At 45.1% G+C, this 19,438-nt stretch overlaps 1 protein-coding gene across 1 annotated transcript in view; it reads left to right on the top strand.

The window, feature by feature from the left end:
* Nucleotides 1-14,015, top strand: part of Rabgef1 (RAB guanine nucleotide exchange factor (GEF) 1) — a 17,459-nt gene extending 3,444 nt beyond the window's left edge. The window contains exons 2-9 of the mRNA XM_013033229.1: nt 425-435; nt 1,277-1,284; nt 3,978-4,146; nt 6,196-6,277; nt 7,209-7,341; nt 8,434-8,525; nt 11,151-11,407; nt 12,707-14,015. Coding sequence (XP_012888683.1) covers nt 4,132-4,146; nt 6,196-6,277; nt 7,209-7,341; nt 8,434-8,525; nt 11,151-11,407; nt 12,707-13,105 — 978 coding nt within the window. The 5' untranslated portion in view covers nt 425-435; nt 1,277-1,284; nt 3,978-4,131 and the 3' untranslated portion in view covers nt 13,106-14,015. The remainder of the gene's footprint in view (nt 1-424; nt 436-1,276; nt 1,285-3,977; nt 4,147-6,195; nt 6,278-7,208; nt 7,342-8,433; nt 8,526-11,150; nt 11,408-12,706) is intronic.
* Nucleotides 14,016-19,438: the final 5,423 nt, after the last annotated feature.

Genomic DNA, 19,438 nt, shown 5'->3' with positions numbered 1-19,438 from the left:
CTTCCTTCCTTCCTCGGTTGTGGGGCTTGAATTCTGGGTCTGGGCACTGTCCCTCAGCTCTTCAGCTCAAGGCGAGCGCTCTACCACTTGAGCCACAGCGCCACTTCTGCTTTTCTAGTAGTTTATTGGAGATGAGTCTCATGGACTTTCCTTCCTGGGCTGGCTTTGAACCACAATCCTCAGATCTCAGCCTCCTGAGTAGCTAGGATTACAGGCGTGAGCCACTGGTGCCTGGCTTTTCTACTACTTTTTTAAGGAGGAGGAAGAGGAATGGGTAGGGGGGAAGAGTGTTTGTATGAGATACAAAATACATCTACAGAGCCTGGGCTCAGCTTTCTGATTTCTGTAAACTACCAGCCTAGATTGGAAACCGAGAAAGTTTTATGGTCAGACAATATATGAAACTAATACTCTTCATATAAAACCAGTGTTGGAGGATATTGTGTTTCAAAAAACCTTGTTTCTCGAACTTTACAACTTTGGTGGGGGGGACGGGGGTTGGGGGGGGAGGATATGAAGGGATGGGAAGGGGAAACAAAGGAGGAGGCAACAATGCTTAATAAGAAATGTGCTCATTATCTTACCCATGTAATTGTAACCCCTCTATACAGTATTTTCACAATAAAAAGATATTTAAAAAAAAAACCTTGTTTCTTCTATAAGGAGAAATTTAGTTTATAAAAATATCTATTCCTGCTGGCAGTGATGGCTCCACCTATAATCCTAGCTATTCAGGAGGCTGGGAGCTGAGAATCAAGGCTCAAAGCCAGCCTGGGCAGGAAAATTCATGAAACTCTTCTCTCTGATTAATCACCCAAAAAGTCCAAAGTGGAGCTGTGGCTCAAGTGGTAGATCACTACCCTTGAGTGCAAAAGCTTAGGGACAGCGCTCAGACCCTGAGTTCAAGCCCCAGGACTGGTTTGTGTATACTTTCTCTCTCTCCTCTCCCTCCCTCCCTCCCTCTCTCCCTCTTTCCCCCTCTCTCCTCTCCCTCTCCCTCTCTCCTCTCCCTCTCTCCTCTCTCTCTCTCTCCTCTCCCTCTCTCTCTCTCTCCTCTCCCTCCCTCTCTCCTCTCTCTCCCCTATCCAAATGACTGTTTGCTTTATTTAAGGATCTTTGTTTTCATTTGTTGAATACCTCCACTTCATAAGCTTATCAAAAGTGGCTGCTTGTAGGCTTGAAAGTCTTAAGAGACAGATTTTTTTTCTGAATTTCTGAGGTAGTGTTTATCTTAAGGAAATACAGAGAGAACATGATCTTAGTGAGGAAAAAATGTTCCAAGAAAGTGCTCCTGTGTTTGTTTTGCATCAAACTGTTGGTGGGCTAGATAACACACCTAAACATTTCAAAAATAAAAAGTCTATCAACGTTTACTTTCTGTTCTTTATCCTTAATTCGGAAGCACCACCACCCTTCTGCCTTATTTATACACTAATTTCTTAGTACCTTTCTGTGCTTTTGGTCTTGTTGACAATTGTATGTATTCATTCTCAGCATCTCTCTGTCATCCCCTTCCTCCCTAAAACATGGGCCTCACTGAATAGCCCAGCCTAGCCTGGAACTTTATATCCAAGGCTATACTTGGAGCTCAGTTTCCTGCCTCAGCCTTCTATTGCTGGGACTACAGAAATACAGCACCATGCCCAGCTCACAAACATATGGTCTTTTTGTTGTTGTTGCTCGGTTGTGGGGCTTGAACTCTGAGCCTGGGCACTGTCCCTGAGCGGTTCACCTCAAAGCAAGCGCTCTACCACTTGAGCCACAGCACTACTTCCACAAAAATATGGTCTTATCCCAGTTTCTACTAATTATATAAAAGATATCATTCTACAAAACACATACTCTGCTTTTTTGAGTGCATTTGGCAGTTCTTTCCATATTAGTATACACATCAACTTTGTATTGTAAAGTGATGTAATGTTCCATTTTATGGGTTAAATTATGGTTTATTTTGTCTCTGAGTGGTGCCCAGTAGTTTTGGTATTTTACTCTCAGAGGCACCGCTAAAATGAGCAGCTGTAATGTGAACGTGTTTGTGTTGTGCACGTGCAGTTATGTCCCCAGAGCATTGCTGAGGAGCAGAAGAAGCACTCAATTTCAGCAAACTGCCCTCTTTGGCAGTGATCTCATTTTACATCCGCTGCAGGGAGTGACAGTGCTTCTTCCTGTCGTTTCAGGATGAGAAGAGATTTTTCAGGGGATCTTAACAGGAAAGATACATTGTCATTCATATGTGCAGATACCATTTACAAATTAAGTTCCCCCTGTGTTCCCTTTCTGTGCACTGTCTTGTCTTCACCTGTTTTGGTACTAAACTATTGGATTTTGTCCTCAGGGAAGTAGCGCTTTGTGACATTGCTTGCAAACATTTTCCCCCCAGTTTGGTGTCTAACTTTTTATTTTGATACAAGCTTTCAATAGGCAGCCCCAGATTCCTAACACTCCTGCTTTCTCTCCCCTACCCACAGATGGCTTGTGTTATCTCACCTAAAAAGAATATTGCTTTTATTCTCTTAAAACTTTATTGCAACCTTGTCACTCATGTGTTTCTGGTATAAAAGCAGGAATTCAGTTCTAAATTCAAAAAACAAGATGATAAATTATTCTGGGAATGCATGGAATAGGTTGAATTTAGTCTTTCAAAGCTTCTTTTGCTTACTAGGGTAATCCTATGGCACTCAGGAGTCTGAGGCAGGAGGACTGTGAATTCAAGGTCAGCCTGGGCAGCAAGACTATCTAAAAAAGACTGTCTAAAAAACAGGGGAGCTGGGCACTAGTGGCTCATGCCTGTAATCCTAGCTACTCAGGAGGCTGAGATCTGAATATCACAGTTCAAAGCCAGCCTGGGCAGGAAAGTCCATGAGACCCTTTTTTTTGGGGGGGGAGGGTCTGGTCATGGGGCCTGAACTCTGGGCCTGAGCACTGTCCCTCAGCTTCAGCTCAAGGCTAGTGCTCTACCACTTGAGCCACAGTGCCATTTCCGGCTTTTTTCTTTTTTTTGCTTATGTGGTGCTGAGGAATCGAACTCAGGGCTTCAGGCATGCAAGGCAAGCACTCTACCACTGAGCCAGCTTCCCAGCCCAGTCTGTGAGACTCTTATCTCCAATAAATTAGTAGAAAAGTGGAAGTGGTTCTGTAGCTCAAGCGGTAGAGCGTTAACCTTGAGCTGAAGAACACAGGGACAGTGCCCAAGCCCAGAGTTCAAGTCCCACGACCAACAAAAAACAAAAAAAGGGGGGGGGAGATATTTTCTTGTTAGTTATCTTTCCTTTTTGTGAATAAAAGGCAATTGTGGAGTGCTTCAATTGCTCATGGCATTGAATTAGAAAACATAGTTCAGAGACCCAGTGATAGTTTATACCTCCTCAAAGTACTTAACTGTTTTCTAATTACACCCTCATCTCTGTTCAGAAAGGTCTCACTTTCCTTTCATAGTGGAAACAGTTCTGTTCCCAGTGGTTAGATAAGTGTATTGTTTGCCCATCTGTTCCTTATGTGACTTGGGCATTTTTTCACTGTGAGCAGTTGACTTACAGACTAAATGTTGGTTAATAATGGTTTCTCAAGTAACACTTTGCTGTTGCCATTTTGGCATCTAAAATGGGGTTTGGAAAAGTTGCCTGAAACCTTGTGATTCTAATTGTTGTTGTTGACCAGTTTTATAAACTCAGACAATCTTTGAGAATGCTAGTCAAGACAGTGGTGTCACTTCCGTATTAATGACTAAGTATGAAGAGCGTGAGATATTTTCATTAAGAAGATATTAACAGGGCAAAATTTATTTGAGTATGATCTTTTAGATGATGTTTTTGTATTTCTATTTGTAAAACACATATTGCTTACTTTAGAAAACTTGAGGAAACATTTAAGCATAAAATGAGTTTAACTTTGACTAAATAAAATGGAAACTATCTTAAGAGGTTTAAAGTGATTCCATGCATAGATCTTCTGTATAATAAAAGTTAATTTTTTCCAGCAGAAATCCAGGAAGCGAAAGCTCCCAGTCCTTCCATAAATCGGCAAACCAGCATTGAAACTGATAGAGTCTCTAAGGAGTTCATAGAATTTCTCAAGACCTTCCACAAGACAGGACAAGAAATCTACAAACAGACCAAGCTGTTTTTGGAAGGAATGTATTGTAAAAGGGTAGGTTGACAGCAGTCTCTTAGGGACATGGGGCTCAGGTTTGAGAGGGGGGTCGCAGAGAGCCATCAAAGAACCGTGTCAGTTTGTACCTGAGAAGATCAAGACCCAGAACTGCTAAGCTGTTTACCTAGGAAAAGTGCTGAGCCAAGTTACAACTTGACTCCTAGGCTAGTTCTTTTCCACTTGAAGTCAGTGGTGTGTGGAAATTCTGACTTTGAAAAAGCAGCTGGACCTATGTGCTTTAGAAACAGGACCTCCTGGCATGTTACCTTGTGAGTACACGAGCTGCCACTATAGCCTGAATTCCCTGTTAGACCAGTAATAATAGTTTTAGTTTATTTTTATTTTTAATGGTGTTTATTTTGGATTTGGATATTTAGTTTTCTGTTTCCTTTTCAGTTAAAGATAGATTGAATTTAGATGTCAAAAGAGACCTTAGGGGCTGGGAAGGTAGTTCAGTGGTAGAGTGCTTGTCTTGTATGCATGAGGCCCTGGGTTTGATTCCTTCACATAGGCAGAAAAGGTTGGAAGTGGCACTGTGGCTCAAGCGGTAGAGCGCTAGCCTTGAGCTGAAGAGCTGAGGGACAGTGTCTAGGCCCAGAGTTCAGGCCCCACGACTAACAACAACAACAACAAAAAGAGACCTTAACAGCTATACAGTTTCAGTCCCTTTATTTATACATGAGGAAATTGAGAACTAGCTTAGACAGTGGTCTATCCGAGTTACTATAGCTGGGTTTTCCCACTGAAACAGTGGCTTCCATGCTGGCATCTAACCCAGAATCTTTCTTTTTGTTGGTCGTGGGGCTTGAACTCTGGGCCTGGGCACTGTCCCTCAACTCTTCAGCTCAAGGTGTGTGCTCTACCACTTGAGCCACAGCGCCACTTCTGGTTTTCTGGTGGTTAATTAGAGATAAGAGTCTCATGGACTTTCCTGCCTGGGCTGGCTTTGAACCTCGATTCTTAGGTCTCAGCCTCCTGAGTAGCTAGGATTACAGGCGTGAGCCACTGGCTCCCAATTCAGCATAAATATTCTTAGGATGTAGAGTTCAGGGTGGCACTATAGATACTTGAGTCATTTTCCCCGTAACAATGCCCAGCTTCCACTCAAGACGTGCACCTTTCAACACATTGCAGATTTTTGCTTTATCACCTAAGCACCTTGATTTTACCGTGCTTTTAGGAGGCTCCCCCGCCCCTCAAATAAAGTACAGGGAAGTACTCAGCAGGCCACATGATTTAAATACAATTGGTGATAACACAGGACTGACAGTGCTTCTCCACTGTGTAGTATACAGATTGCAATTATTTTATTTTTATTTATTTTTTTGGTCGGTTGCGGGTCTTGAACTCTGGGCTTGGGAGCTGTCCCTGCGCACTTCAGCTCAAGGCCAGCGCTCTACCACTTGAGCCACAGCGCCACTTCGGGTTTTCTAGTAGTTTATTGGAGATAAGAGTCTCATAGACTTTCTTCCCCGGCTGGCTTCGAACCATGATCCTCAGATCTCAGCCTCCTGAGTAGCTAGGATTACAGGCATGAGCCACGGGTGCCTGGCTTTATTTTAAATTTTGACTTGATCAAAACCATGGGTTATAAATCTGAAAGTAAGGTAGGCTTACTGTGCCATAATTTATAAGTATCGCGAAGTATTTTTAAGCCAGATACCAGTGATTCACACCTGTAAGCCTAGCTCTAATGACGCAGAAATCTTAAGGATCACACTTTGAAGTCTAGACAGGGAAGTCTCTGAGACTTTTACCTCTAATTAACCACCAAAAAGACACAATGACGCTATGGCTCAAGTGGTAGAGGGCTGGCCTTGAGCAAGAAAGCTCAAGGTCAGTACTCAGGCACTGAGGTGAAGCCTCAGGATCGTGTGTGTGTGTGTGTGTGTGTGTGTGTGTGTGTGTGTACACTTGCATACTCCGTGTGTGTGTGTGTACACTTGCATACTCCTTAAATTGAGAACTGTTGCATACTCCTTAAATTGAGAACTGTGGTCATGAATTTTCTTCAGCTACCAAGTAGCCTCTGTTCTATGGTTTCAGGAATTGAGCATTGAGGAGCAGTCAGAGTGTACGCAGGACTTTTACCAGACTGTGGCTGAACGGATGCAGACTCGTGGAAAAGGTAACACTGCCATCCAGCCCTAGGGCTTCATGTAGTTGTGCAGCTCCTCTTTATCTCAGGCCATCCAAGAGCCAGTCCACTGACATCCCCATAGCTGGCCTCAGACAGTGTCTGGAATGATACTACTTAAGTTCCCATGACAACCAGAGCAGTAAGATGGTTGTTGAGAATTGGTAAGGGGTCAAGATGAAACAGATTAAAACCTTTACATCTATTGAGAAGCTTGGCTGAATGGGTGCCCATCTTGGGTCATCTTTATGATCATGGAACCCTAAGGGGATGTGGGAGGAGAACAGTGAGAACTCTGATGGAGCGCTCCTCTAGCGGTGCGCTTCCATTGGTGTCTTCTGCATGCTTCTAGCACATGTGCATCTCAGTAGTTGGCCTTTGTGTGCTTGCCTCAGAGACAGAAGAGGGCATCTGCCAACCTCATCAGTTTTGGGACCCTGGAGTGGCAGGACACTCACCTGCACAGGGCAGAGTAAGATACAAGTGGGATTCTATAAAAGGCAGGCTTACAGTGGAGGCAGATTTTCTTTTTGTTGTTTTGTTTTTTTGTTGTTTTGTTTTGTCAGTCGTAGGGCTTGAACTCTGGGCCTAGCACTGTCCCTGAGCTCTTCAGCTCAAGCTGAGGGCTCTACCACTTGAACCACAGTGCCATTTCTGGTTTTCTGATGGTTAATTGGAGATCAAAGTCTCACAGATGTTCCTTCCCAGGCTGGCTTTGAACCACAGTCCTCAGTTCTCAGCTTCCTGAGTAGCTAGGATTACAGGCATGAGCTACCGGTACCCCCTGTTTTTTTTTTTTTAATGGTATTTTTAAACATTTCTTGACTGGGTATGTTTAATTCTAGTGATGAATATTCACAAAGTACTATGGAAACATCCTCTTTAAAGTCATTGAGGTTTTGTGTCCATTCGTGTATTTCAGTGCCTCCAGAAAGAGTTGAGAAGATAATGGACCAGATTGAGAAGTACATCATGACACGCCTGTACAAACATGTGTTCTGCCCAGAGACCACTGATGACGAGAAGAAAGACCTTGCCATTCAAAAGAGGATTAGGTCCTTGTTCTGCTTTATCTCTGTTCTTCCCACTAATGGGGGATACATTGTAGGAAAATAAGGCCCTTGAATCTCAACTTTAAATGACAAGGCCTGCTAACTACCTGCCAGCTTAGCACTGTGAGCTCTGGTGTCCGGAAGAAAGGCTTGCTCTGGCCTTGCTTGTTTGCCCACTCCAGGCAGCTTGTTGGCGTTTGAGATCTCCAAACTTTTCAAGGACTAGAAGGACATGTTCCCTATTTTCTTGGGCTGTATTGTCAGGCAGGAAGCATCTGTGCGTGCACATCTGTGTGCAGGCAGTAGGTGTCGCCTCCTCATCCCCACCAGCAGAGCAAGCTAGCTAGGACTCCGTAGTTCCCAGGCTAAGCATGACGATTGTGCTGAGGGAGAGGACATCCTCACTACTTCTGGCTCACTCCTGTCAGATCTGCCCGTACTGTCTCCTCAAAACTTCCCCGTTGTCCCTAGCATCCCACTATGACCCACACAGTTCAGCTGTAGTTTCCTTTCCTACACATTGTGCCTATTGCATGGGAATCCCAAGTGAGGCCCACACAGGGCGGGCACTCAGTAGTTCTGTGCTTAGAGATGGCACACCAGAAGCAAGATGTTGAGGCTGAGCCAATGCTCGGCGCCAGTAGTAACTACAGGTATTGCCATGAGGGATAGGTTAAGAGCTTTGACGTGAAGGTTAGGTCAGCAGCAAAGCTGGATGGAAGTGAGGTGTGATCAGGAAGGTGCCATACTTGAGGCAGAGGCAAGATTGGTTCATTGGTCACTTGTGTGGGCTACACTGGGCCTTGGTTTGAGAGTAGACAGTAAAAGAACATTAACATGCCGGACTGTGAGGCCAGGGAACATACGAAGGGTTCCTCTGCCTTGATAAATTCCCCTCCCACCAGGGGCACTGCCTTTTCCTGCCAGGGTGAGTGCAGAGCAACCTCGTCCAGGGGTCCAGCTCCTGTGTGCTAGGGTGAAGTGCTGGAGCCTGAGACTCCAGAATTCATCAATGATGCCTCATGTTCCCTAATTGAAGGAAACCACGGGATTCTAGACTGTAGCACCTTCTTGACTGTTGCTCTCTCTCTATAGGGCCTTGCACTGGGTTACTCCTCAGATGCTCTGTGTCCCTGTTAATGAAGAAATTCCAGAAGTGTCTGATATGGTGGTGAAGGCAATTACAGGTCAGTCAAATTGAGACCCTTTGTGTTGGGATGTTTCCTCTTTACTATTTTATTATGATACTAGTCTTCATTAGTGAGCAAAAAGGCATTAAACTATTGCTAAAATAAGCCAGGTATCTGTGGGCTTACTCTGGAGGCTAAGATCTGAGAATCATGGTTCAAAGCCAGCTGAGGCAGGAAAGTCCAGGAGAATCTTATCTCCAATTAACCAGCAAAAGCTGGGTGTGGAGTTGTGTCTTAAGTGGTAGTATACCAGTGTAGAGTGAAAAAGCTCAAGGGACATTGCTCAGGCTTGGAGTTTAAGCCCTAGTACTGGGCACCAAAAAAACCCCAAACAGGGCTGGGAAGGTGGCTCAGTGGTAAAGCGCTTGCCTTGCATATCTAAGGCCCTGGGTTCCATTCCTCAGCACCACATAAGCAAAAAGAAAAAAAGCCGGAAGTGGCGTTGTGGCTCAAGTGGTAGAGTGCTAGCCTTGAGCTGAAGAGCTGAGGGACAGCGCCCAGGCCCACAGTTCAGGCCCCACGACCGGACCCAAAAAACAACAACAACAACAACAAAGAAACCCCAAACAACAACAAAAACAAAACAGCTATTAAAGATACATTAGAGTGACTGATGCTGGTAGTTCACGCCTGTAATCCTAGCTACTCAGGAGGCTGAGATCTGAGAATCATGGTTCAAAGCCAGCCTCTGCAAGAAAGTATGTCTCCCCTTTCCCTCTGCGCTATTTATATCTTCTTTTTTATTTTTAATATCTTTTTGTTGGTTGTGGGCTTGAACTGAAGGCCTGGGTGCTGTTCTTGAGCTTCTTTTGTTCAAGGCTAGCAGTCTATCACTTGAGCCACAGTGCTACTTCCAGCTTTTTCTATGTGGTACTGAGTAATTGAACCTAGGGCTTCATGCATGCTAGGCAAGCACTCTACCACTAATCCACTTTCCCAGCCCCTGTCCCTGAGCTCTTTTGCTCAAGGCTAGTGCTCTGCCACTTTGAGCCACAGCTGTACTTCCCCCCATGTGCTCTTCCTCTTAAGCTGAAATTAAAGATGTGCTAGAGTAAAGAAGCAGTAAGAAGACTTGGGAGTCGGCCAGGTGCTGGTGGCTCACGCCTGTATTCCTAGCTACTCAAGAGGCTGAGATCTGAGGATCGCAGTTCAAAGTTAGCCTGAGCAGTAAACTCCATGAAACTCTTTATCTCCAATAAACCACCAGAAAACTGGAAGTGGCACTGTGGCTCAAGTGGTAGAGTGCTAGCCTTGAGCTGAAAAGCTGAGGGATATGCCCAGGCCCAGAGTTCAAGCCCACAACTGACAAAAAAAATAAAAAAAGTCTAGGAAGTCTGGTGCCAGTGGCACATGCCTGTAATCCTAGCTATTCAGGAGGCTAAGATCTGAGGTTCATGGTTTGAAACCATCCTGGGCAGATAAGTCCCTGTGAGATTCTTATCTCCAGTTAACCACTCAAAAACTCGAAGTGGTACTATGGCTCAAGTGGTTAGAGTGCTTGCCTTGAGCACAAAGAGGCTCAAGGGACAGCACCCATGCCCTGAGTTCAAGCCCCACAACTGGAGAGAGAGAGAGAGAGAGAGAGAGAGAGAGGTGGGGGGAAGGAGAGAGGACAGTGACTTGGCTTGGAAAGCAGCTTCTTTCTCCTGGAGCTTAGATGGTTTTCCTCTGTGGTTAGAAGATGAGTTTTAGGTCAGGCTTGTTTCAGATCTCCACCTTGCCTATTGGTGTCTGTGTAAGCTGACAAATCATTTAACCTCTCTGGAACTCACTCCCCATAGCTTCAAAGTAGATAATAGGGTCCATTAAGGATACTCTGTACAGTATCCTGTGTGGCTCCTGACTCAAGCTTATGTGAGGTTTTGGGTTTTGTTTTTTACAGTACTGGGGACAAAACTGGTTGTTATGTTCTGTGTAAACTTGTCCTTTGGTTTGGTGTCTTAAGTTCATATATTAAGTGCTGGACAGTGGGCTAATGAAGTTTCCTCCATAAACTGCCCTCATAATTTTTCTGCTAGGCATGATGGCTCACACTTGTAATCCCAGCTACACAGGAGGATCACACAGTTCAAGGCCATCCCTGGCAAAATCTTAGCAAGACCTTATCTTAACCAATTATGAAGGATGTGGGGGAGTCCATCTGTAGTCTCAGCTGTGTGGGGGGTATTGGAAGTTGGTCCTGGGCAAAAAGCAATATCCTATAAAAGCAATATCCTAGAAAAACAACTAAAGCAAAAAGGGTTGGGAATGTGGCTTGTTGTAGAACACCTGCTAGCAAGTGTGAGTCTCTCTGTTCAAACACACGTACTGAAAAAAAAATTTTTTAAATAGGAATACTGGTGGTTCACACCTATAATCCTAGCTGAGATCACAATTCAAAGCCTGCCTGGGCATATAAATCTTTGAGACTCTATCTCCAATTAACCAGCAGAAAGTCAGAAGTGGAGGCCTGACTCAAGTGGTAGCAAATGTAAAATCTTGAGTTCAAGCCCCAGTACTAGCACACCACACACACACACACACACAAAAGGAAAGAAAAGGAAAAGAAAGGAAAAAAGTAAATTATTCTGTTGCTGCATGTATGACTTCTCTCATGGCTAGAACTGGCTCTTGCATTTGTAGATATCATTGAAATGGACTCGAAGCGGGTACCTCGAGATAAGCTGGCCTGTATCACCAGGTGTAGCAAGCACATATTCAACGCCATCAAGATCACTAAGAATGAGCCGGCATCGGCCGATGACTTCCTGCCCACCCTCATCTACATCGTGTTGAAGGGTAACCCGCCGCGCCTGCAGTCCAACATCCAGTACATCACGAGATTCTGCAACCCCAGCCGCCTGATGACTGGAGAGGACGGCTACTATTTCACCAACCTGGTGAGCATGGGCCGAGGATTGGGACAGGCCTGGACAAGTGAGAGCTGCAGGCTGGGGCAGCTGTGGCCAGGCTAGGCCAGGCCCTTCCTCCAGTACAGGGGCCGTGTCACCCCACTGTGGGCTTCCTCACTGCAGATGCCTCACCTTGAGCTTTGATGGGACTTAAAGACATAGTTCACTCTGCTTTTATTGAGCCCTGCGCTCTTACTTTGCTGTGGCCTGTTGTCTACAGTGTCCAGAGTTCCACTTCCTCTGTGTCACCTTCCCTGTGAATTGTTCTTTGGTGTTCTCTCTGCACTGTCTCGCCTGGTCACAGGTCTGTGACACCATCCTTGAAGGACGGAGTTTCATTCAAAACTTCACCACTTCACCAGTGTTCCTGTCACATGTTTTCTATGCACACCTGCCTGCCCTTGTAGAAAAGCTGAGTCAGCAAAGGGAAGTGTACGTGGACATCCATTTAATAGGGCGCTTCCTAGCACTCTGTGCTCATGGGCTGCACGTCACTTCCACCTACATACAGCCCCTGTTACTTGTGCTGGGTTGCACCAGGGTTGCTGTGCCCATCAGAGTGCTGAAGGGAGTCACTTTATGGGGTCTAGCGAGGTATACCTCATGTATGGCCCTGGAGCTTCTCAAAATATAAACAAACCTGGCCATGACTTGCTGTTTTGCTTTTTTCCAATCCTGGGGCTTGAACTCTCTGGGCACTGTCTTTAAGCTTTATTGTTCTCTAACCCTTGAGACCCAGCTCTTCTGACTTTTTGATAGCTAATTGGAAGGAGATAAGAATCACAGATGGGGCTGGGAAGGTGGCTCAGTGGTAGAACGCTTGCCTTGCATGCCTGAGGCCCTGAGTTCGATTCCTCAGCACCATATAAACAAAAAGAAAAAAAGCCGGAAGTGGTGCTGTGGCTCAAGTGGTAAAGCGCTAGCCTTGAGCTGAAGAGCTGAGGGACAGCGCCCAGGTCCAGAGTTCAGGCCCCACGACCGGACCCCTCCCCCCCGCCAAAAAAAAGAATCTCACAGATTTTTCTGCTGGAGCTGGCTTCAAACCATGAGCCTCAGATCTCAGCCTCCTGAGTAGCTAGAATTATAAGCATGAAGCACCAACCCTCGATTGACTCGGCAGTTGGGTGACGTTGAAGTGTTTATGTGCAACTTTTTCTAATTTGACCATAATTCCTTTTCTTCTCTTGACAGTGCTGTGCTGTAGCAGATTTGGTGGTTTGTGACGTTGAAGTGTTTATGTGTAACCTTTTCTGATTTGACTGCAATCTCTTTCTCTTCTTTTGGCAGTGTTGTGCTGTGGCTTTCATTGAGAAGTTAGACGCCCGGTCACTGAATCTAAGTCAGGAGGACTTTGACCGATACATGTGTGGCCAGAGTTCACCCCGGAAACAGGAAGCCGAGAGCTGGTCTTCTGACTCTTGCTGGGGTGTGGAGCAGATGTACAAGAACTTGGACCTCCTGTCTCAGTTGAATGAGCGTCAGGAAAGGCTCATGAGTGAGGCCAAGAAGCTGGAGAAAGACTTAATAGATTGGACGGATGGGATTGCAAAAGAGGTACAAGACATTGTGGAGAAATACCCACTTGAAATTAAGCCTCCGAGTCAGCCCTTAGCAGCCATTGACTCTGAAAACGTGGAGAATGACAAACTACCTCCACCCTTGCAACCTCAAGTGTATGCAGGGTGAGGGGCTTCGTGGATGGTACTTCTGGACCTGAGTGTTGGGGTCTCTGCACAGGTTACCAGGTGGATCCAGAATAGAGCTTTCTCACTTAGGTGTCAGGGCATTTTCAAGGTACAGTTGTGGGGATCATTTGTTTTTCTTTCTGCAGGGGAGGTATAGTAAATAATAAATCGCTATTTATTTGAGTCACTGAAATGCACTCCTTTTTAGGCTTCTATGAGGGTTTTGTCACTGTGCTTCTGTGATAGCCTTGACTGGGCTTTGGCTCTGGGTGGGACACTGCTGTTAAAGGCAAGGAGAAATCATTGCTCTACTAAGGATATGTGAAAGGCACTTGATGTTACCACCCTCCCACAGTTTGAAATAATTTTCTAATTGTAAAGACAGAAGATATATCAATAAGTAAATATGTAAAATTATAAATATGCTTAAAAAAAGAAAACTACTCATTGGTGTCATGCATACGTTCTCTGTGTTAATTATTTTTTCAGTTTGATGTATACTGAGTATTTGCCTTCAGCATTAATTCATGTCATTGGTCCACGGAAATGAATCAAAAAGTATTTAGACATATTCCCTCCTAAAACATGGACTTTGTCTTTAACCTTAACTTTGAGATACTGTGTAGTCAGAGGTTAAAAATTCAGAATAATAATTTTAGGTCACATAGAGTTACTGTTCATCTCAGCCAAGGGAGGATTTGAATTATGCTTCTGACATCTTTTCCCCTGTTCATTCACTATTCTCTTTTGGTAATTTTGGGTTTTCAAAGCAGAGTCTTGCTATGTAGCCCTGTCTGACCTTGGACTTGTGGTCCTCCTGCCTCAGCCTCCCGAGTTCTGGGGTTGCAGCAGGCATGTGGTATCCAGCCTGGCTCATTTTTTCTTTTTGCTGGTTGTGGGGCCTGAACTCTGAGCCTGGGTGCCATCCCTCAGCTCTTCAGCTCAAGGTTAGCACTCTACCACTTGAGCCACAGGGCCTCATGCATGCAAGGCAAGCACTCTACCACTGAGCCACCGTCCCAGCCCTGGCTCATTCTTTATGGAGTTGTTTGATGTAAGGAGCAGACCCATGGCCAGGGAGCATGGGGTGTAGGGTGCCTTGCAGTCTCTGTACTATTCTTGTGACTTCATAGCCAGCCAGTCAAGTGACAGGTGTGTACCCCTCTTTCAGAATTGTCCAGCCTCAGTACCTAATGCCATTGTGGCCTGAGGATTTGTGTTGTGGGGGGAATGTACTGTGCATTATGGGTTGTTTACCTCCCCCCCCCCATGGTTGTAAACACCCCCTGGAGCAGTCCTGCCTCAGTTAAGAACCACCTTGTAAACAAGTTAGTTTTCCTCCAAGTGGTTAATGCCAGCTAACCAAAGACCACTGCATTAAATGCAGACTCTAATGTTAAGTATTGCAGTCTGGATGCTACCTGCAGTGTGGAAACTTTTTCTCTTTGCATTACTGGGGCTTGAACTCAGATACTTGTGCGTGCGAGGCAGGCATTCTACCATTGGAGCCATACTCCAGCCCTTTTTGCTTTAGATACTCTTTGAGTCTCATGCTAGTTTCTGGGAGCTTGTCTGGACTGCCAGTCTCCTACATATGTCTCCTATAAGCTGGAATTACAGACATGAGCCACTATGCCCAGCTTGTCTGTTTAGATAGGGAGCACAATAACTTTTCACCTATACTGATCTCAAGCCTCAGTCCTAATTTCTGAGTAGCTAGGACTTCCCTGTTGCCAGTGGAACTTTTCATACCCTGGTTCCAGTCTGACCTCTACAGCTTGTCAGTAGTGTCCCTGTGAAATTTCTCTGATGCACCATTTTGAACAGTGTGGGTTGCAAGCAGCTAAGCAAGGGTCTATTGGTTTCCCAATGCCTACCCAAGAGTAAACATAAACTCAGAAACCAGGGCAAGTATATAAAGTTTTGGCCTTTATTTAATGTATATTACCAAATCTGTCAGTTTGCCACACCTGCTGTCACCCAGCACTTTGACATGAAGTGGTGGAGTCCACCTATCCCCACACTCTGGGGGAAGCTACCCTGAGATGTCAGTGGGAATCCTCTTAGATAAGCTCAGCAACTTTCCTCCTCTCATTTTCCCTGTACTTCCTAGGTGCTAATTCATGCTTCTACAGGCTTAATTCTCTAGAAAACATAGTTCTTTTTGTTGTCCATTATGTTAACTTGGATATGCTTATCAGCCTACAAGAGCGTTTTGTGTGGATCTCCAGGTTTTTGAATGGAGGTTTTGTGGATGTCTTGGTCAAGTTCTTGAGATAATGGCTCTTGTCTTGTGTAGGGGGCTTGCTATACATGAGCATCCAGATGATGATCACATTTCTGTTTTTCTCAAGAAAATGTGCTATTTCATGCACAAAATGTGACTTGGGTAAACCTTTCAGAAATAAGTGCGTATCAATAAAGCTTTGTGAGCCCTCCTTCTTACAGATTGGTGTAGAGCTCTTTATTAGAATATGTATGATTGTTAATATTTTCATCTCACATGAGTTTTTGTTTTTATTTCATTTGAGACAGAATGTCATTGCGTAACCTAGTCTAGTGTAGAACTGCCTCCCAAAGGCTGGGATTACAGGTATGGCACTTTGGGCCAGCTTTAGGGGTTCCCTGCCCCCCCTTTTTTTTTTTTTGGTCCAGTCGTGGGTCCTGAATTCTGGGTCTGGGCGCTGGCCCTCAGCTCTTCAGCTCAAGGCTAGCGCTCTACCACTTGAGCCACAGCACCACTTCCGGCTTTTTTTTTCTTTTTGTTTATGTGGCGCTGAGGAATCGAACCCAGGGCCTCAGGCATACAAGGCGAGCGCTCTACCACTGAGCCACCTTCCCAGCCCCTAGAGGTTCCCCTTTTTAAGCTGTAACCATCTTCATTGTCTGTAAAAATGACTGAGAATAGAATAAGGGAATTTGCTGTTACCACAATTAACATTGTGGAAATTCTATATAAGCTACTACTTAGTCTTAAGATACAGAAAAAATGGGTAGGGGCCAAGCTCATTGTGATAGAGCCCTGGGAGCTATCCAACAAGGAGACTTCCTTGATAAAAGAGCACCAATATTAGCCAGGTATCGGTGGCCTGTAATCCTAGCTACTCAGGAGACTGAGATCTGAGGATCACGGTTCAAAGCCAGCTGGGCAGTGAGACTCTTATCTTCAATAAACCAATAGAAATCTGGAAGTGGCGCTGTGGCTCAAGCGAAAGAGCACTCACCTTGAGCTGAAGAGCACAGGAACAGCACCCAAGCCCAGAGTTCAAGCCCCAAGCCCCACAACGACAACCACCACCATCAAAAAAAAAAAAGTACCAATATTTCCCCATCATCATAAGGAAAGACATCAGCTTTTTTTTTTTTTTTTTGGTCAGTCGTGGGGCCTGAACTCTGGGCCTGGGTACTGTCTTTCAGCTCTTCAGCTAAAGGCTAGTGCTTTACCACTTGAGCCACAGTGCCACTTCTGGCTTTTTTTCTGCTTATGTGGTACTGAGGAATCAAACCCAGGACAAGGCAAGCACTCTACCACTGAGCTACTTTCCCAGCCCCATCATCTTTTTTTTAAAAAAAAATTTTTTTTATTGTAAGTAGTTGTACAAAGAAGTTCCCATTCTACAAAACAGTATATGGATACAAGGTATCTGACAACATTGTCACCCATTGCTCCTAACCCATCACTTCTCTTACTTTTTAAATTGAGATTAGGTGATTATATAAATTTCACATATTTCAGAGTATTGTGTAATAGTGATAGTTAAAGTTCCAAACACATTTTAACCTTCACAAGGCAAATTGTCTTTATTATGGTCCATAAAGTTTGTGAATTCTATGAGCTTTGACAATACAATTATTTCTTCCACATCAGGTGATGTTTACATTTCTTACTTTTTGCTTAGTGTAAACGGTTCCCTTTTTGCCTCATTCCTCCCTTCCCATTGCAAAAGACACCAGCTTTAAAAGAGCATGTTAGCTGGGTGCCTGCGGCTCACACCTATAGTCCTAGCTACTCAGGAGGCGAAGGATCACAGTTTGAAGCCAGTGCAGGCAGCAAAGGGCATGAGAGTTATCTCCAGTTGACCGCCAAAAAACCAGAAGTGGTACTGTGGCTCAAAGTTGTAACTTAGAGCAAAAAAGCTCAGGCACAGTTCTTGGGCCCTGAGTTCAAGCCCCACCACAGACCTCCCCCCCCAGAAAAAAAAAGGATCTGGTGAAACCCAGGAATGTTTAAGGGAAAGAGATTTTGTGTCACAAACAACCCAAATCTAGTAATCCAACTAGATTGGATAGCTAAGACTAGATGTCAAAACTGTCCTACAGCAAGAACGACAGAATGGACCAGGAGTCTAGAACAAAGGGAAACACCACGCTCAACAGTTTGTTGTTTTAAAGGGCTCACTGCCCTGGTCAGGGTTTCCCAGGCAACCCCCCTTGGGTTGCCAAGACAGAATGCCACCTGTAGAGGCGGCGCAAGCTTCAGGGCGGCTGGAGGCCTGACCTCTCTAAACCACAGGGCTGTGTATTATTTCCCATACAGGCCTCCATTCCTTCCAGATGGTTCACTGCTTACTCCCTTAATAAACAGTCAATGAAGTGGAAAGAAATATAGCTTCTTGGATTTGGGATGACAGCCACAGGCACGGTAAGCATTCTTAAATAAGGAAACCCTTAGGCACTGCTATTGGGGGCGGGGATCAAGCTGAAAGTGTGTTGGCACTACTGGGGTGGGGTAGGGAGCAGGGATTCTGGTCATGTCTCCAGACAGACCCATGAGTGGAGGTGACTACTGTTTAAGTATGCCAGTGTGTTGTCACTTGGTAAATGGTAGAACATCATTCTGAAATCCTTGTGTCTAGATGAACCACTCAGTGCGGACTGGACTTTGCTGTCATTTGCTGAAAGTACTTTCCTTTAAAACCTTGTTAATCCTACATCCTAAACCAGCAAAGCTGGGCAGGGTTGTACCTGCTATAATTCTAGTCCTGACAAGGCTGAGGCAGGAATCAGTTGTTTTGGGCTACATAATGAGACCTTGTTTCAAAAAATAGAAAGCCCAGTATCGGTGGCTGGTTCTGGCCATCCTTGCTACTTGGGAGGCTGAGGTTAGGAAGACCACGCCAGGCTGTGCAGAAAAATTCATGAGATTCCACTTCAGTGGAGGGAAGCCAGATGCTATAGTTTGCATCGGTGGCCCAGTGAGGACAGAAAGCCTAAAGTAGGCAGATTGAGTAGGAAGTTAGACCCTATCCTAATAACAATGAGCAAAAACAAGGCTGGAGGTGTGGATCAATGGTAGAGTGCCAGTCCAGCAGCTTGAAGCCCTGGTTTCAAACCCCAGTATCAATAATACACACTCACTTACACTTGCATACACTTTGAGGTCAGAAAAACACACACATTGGAGAGTGGGGAGATAAGCAAACGCACAGGTCCTGGTGATCATTTATGATGCGGCAGAGGAAGAGTTGCTATCCCAGAACTCGGGTGACCTAGGAAGTGATAGGCACTAAGCACCTATTTAACTACTGAATGCAAAAATTACAACTGACAGTGGTTCGGCCCTCTGTCCCAGGTGCTGAGCTGAGCAAGCAGTTTGTGCGTGTGTTATTCCTCTGATATTTGGAACAAACCCTGTATTGTGAGAATGACAGCAGGTAGCTATTACCAGTGCTTCATCCACACTTGGCATTAGGCAAAGAACAACATATTTAATGCTTGCAAGAACCCTTTAACTCCTTAAAATCTCATCAATCTGGGAAGAGAGTAATAAAAGTATAGACAATAGGATTTTAGGATTTTATATTAGGTTGTTTATTGGAGAAGAGGAAGAGGGAGAGCACTTTTTTTGGGGGGGGTAAGTTGTGGGGCTTAAACTCTAGGTCTGGGTGCTGTCCCTGAGCTCTTCAGCTCAAGGAGAGTACTCTACCACTTGAGCCATAGTGTCACTTTTGGTTTTCTGGTGGTGCATTGGAGATAAGAGTCTCACATCCTTTCCTGCCCAGGCTGGCTTTGAACCACGATCCTCAGATCTCAGCCTCCTTAGTAGCTAAGATTACAGGTGTGAACCACCAGCGCCCGGCAAAGGTGTAGCCCAGGCTGGTTGGAACTCGTCATACTCCTGCTTCATCCACATACTGGTGTGTGCTACCACAGCCAATGAGAGCACTCTTTAAGTGTAACCTTAGGTCCTCTACTACTGGAGATTAGGATCATACTATTTATTTTATTTTTTTTGGGGGGGGGGTCCGGTCGTGGGGCCTGAACTCTGGGCCTGGGCGTTGTCCCTCAGCTCTTCAGCTCAAGGCTAGTGCTCTACCACTTGAGCCACAGACCA

Source organism: Dipodomys ordii, unplaced genomic scaffold (assembly GCF_000151885.1).
Source record: "Dipodomys ordii isolate 6190 unplaced genomic scaffold, Dord_2.0 Scaffold164, whole genome shotgun sequence".
Classification (NCBI taxonomy): Eukaryota; Metazoa; Chordata; class Mammalia; order Rodentia; family Heteromyidae; genus Dipodomys; species Dipodomys ordii.
This window is presented reverse-complemented; position numbering and strand designations above follow the sequence as displayed.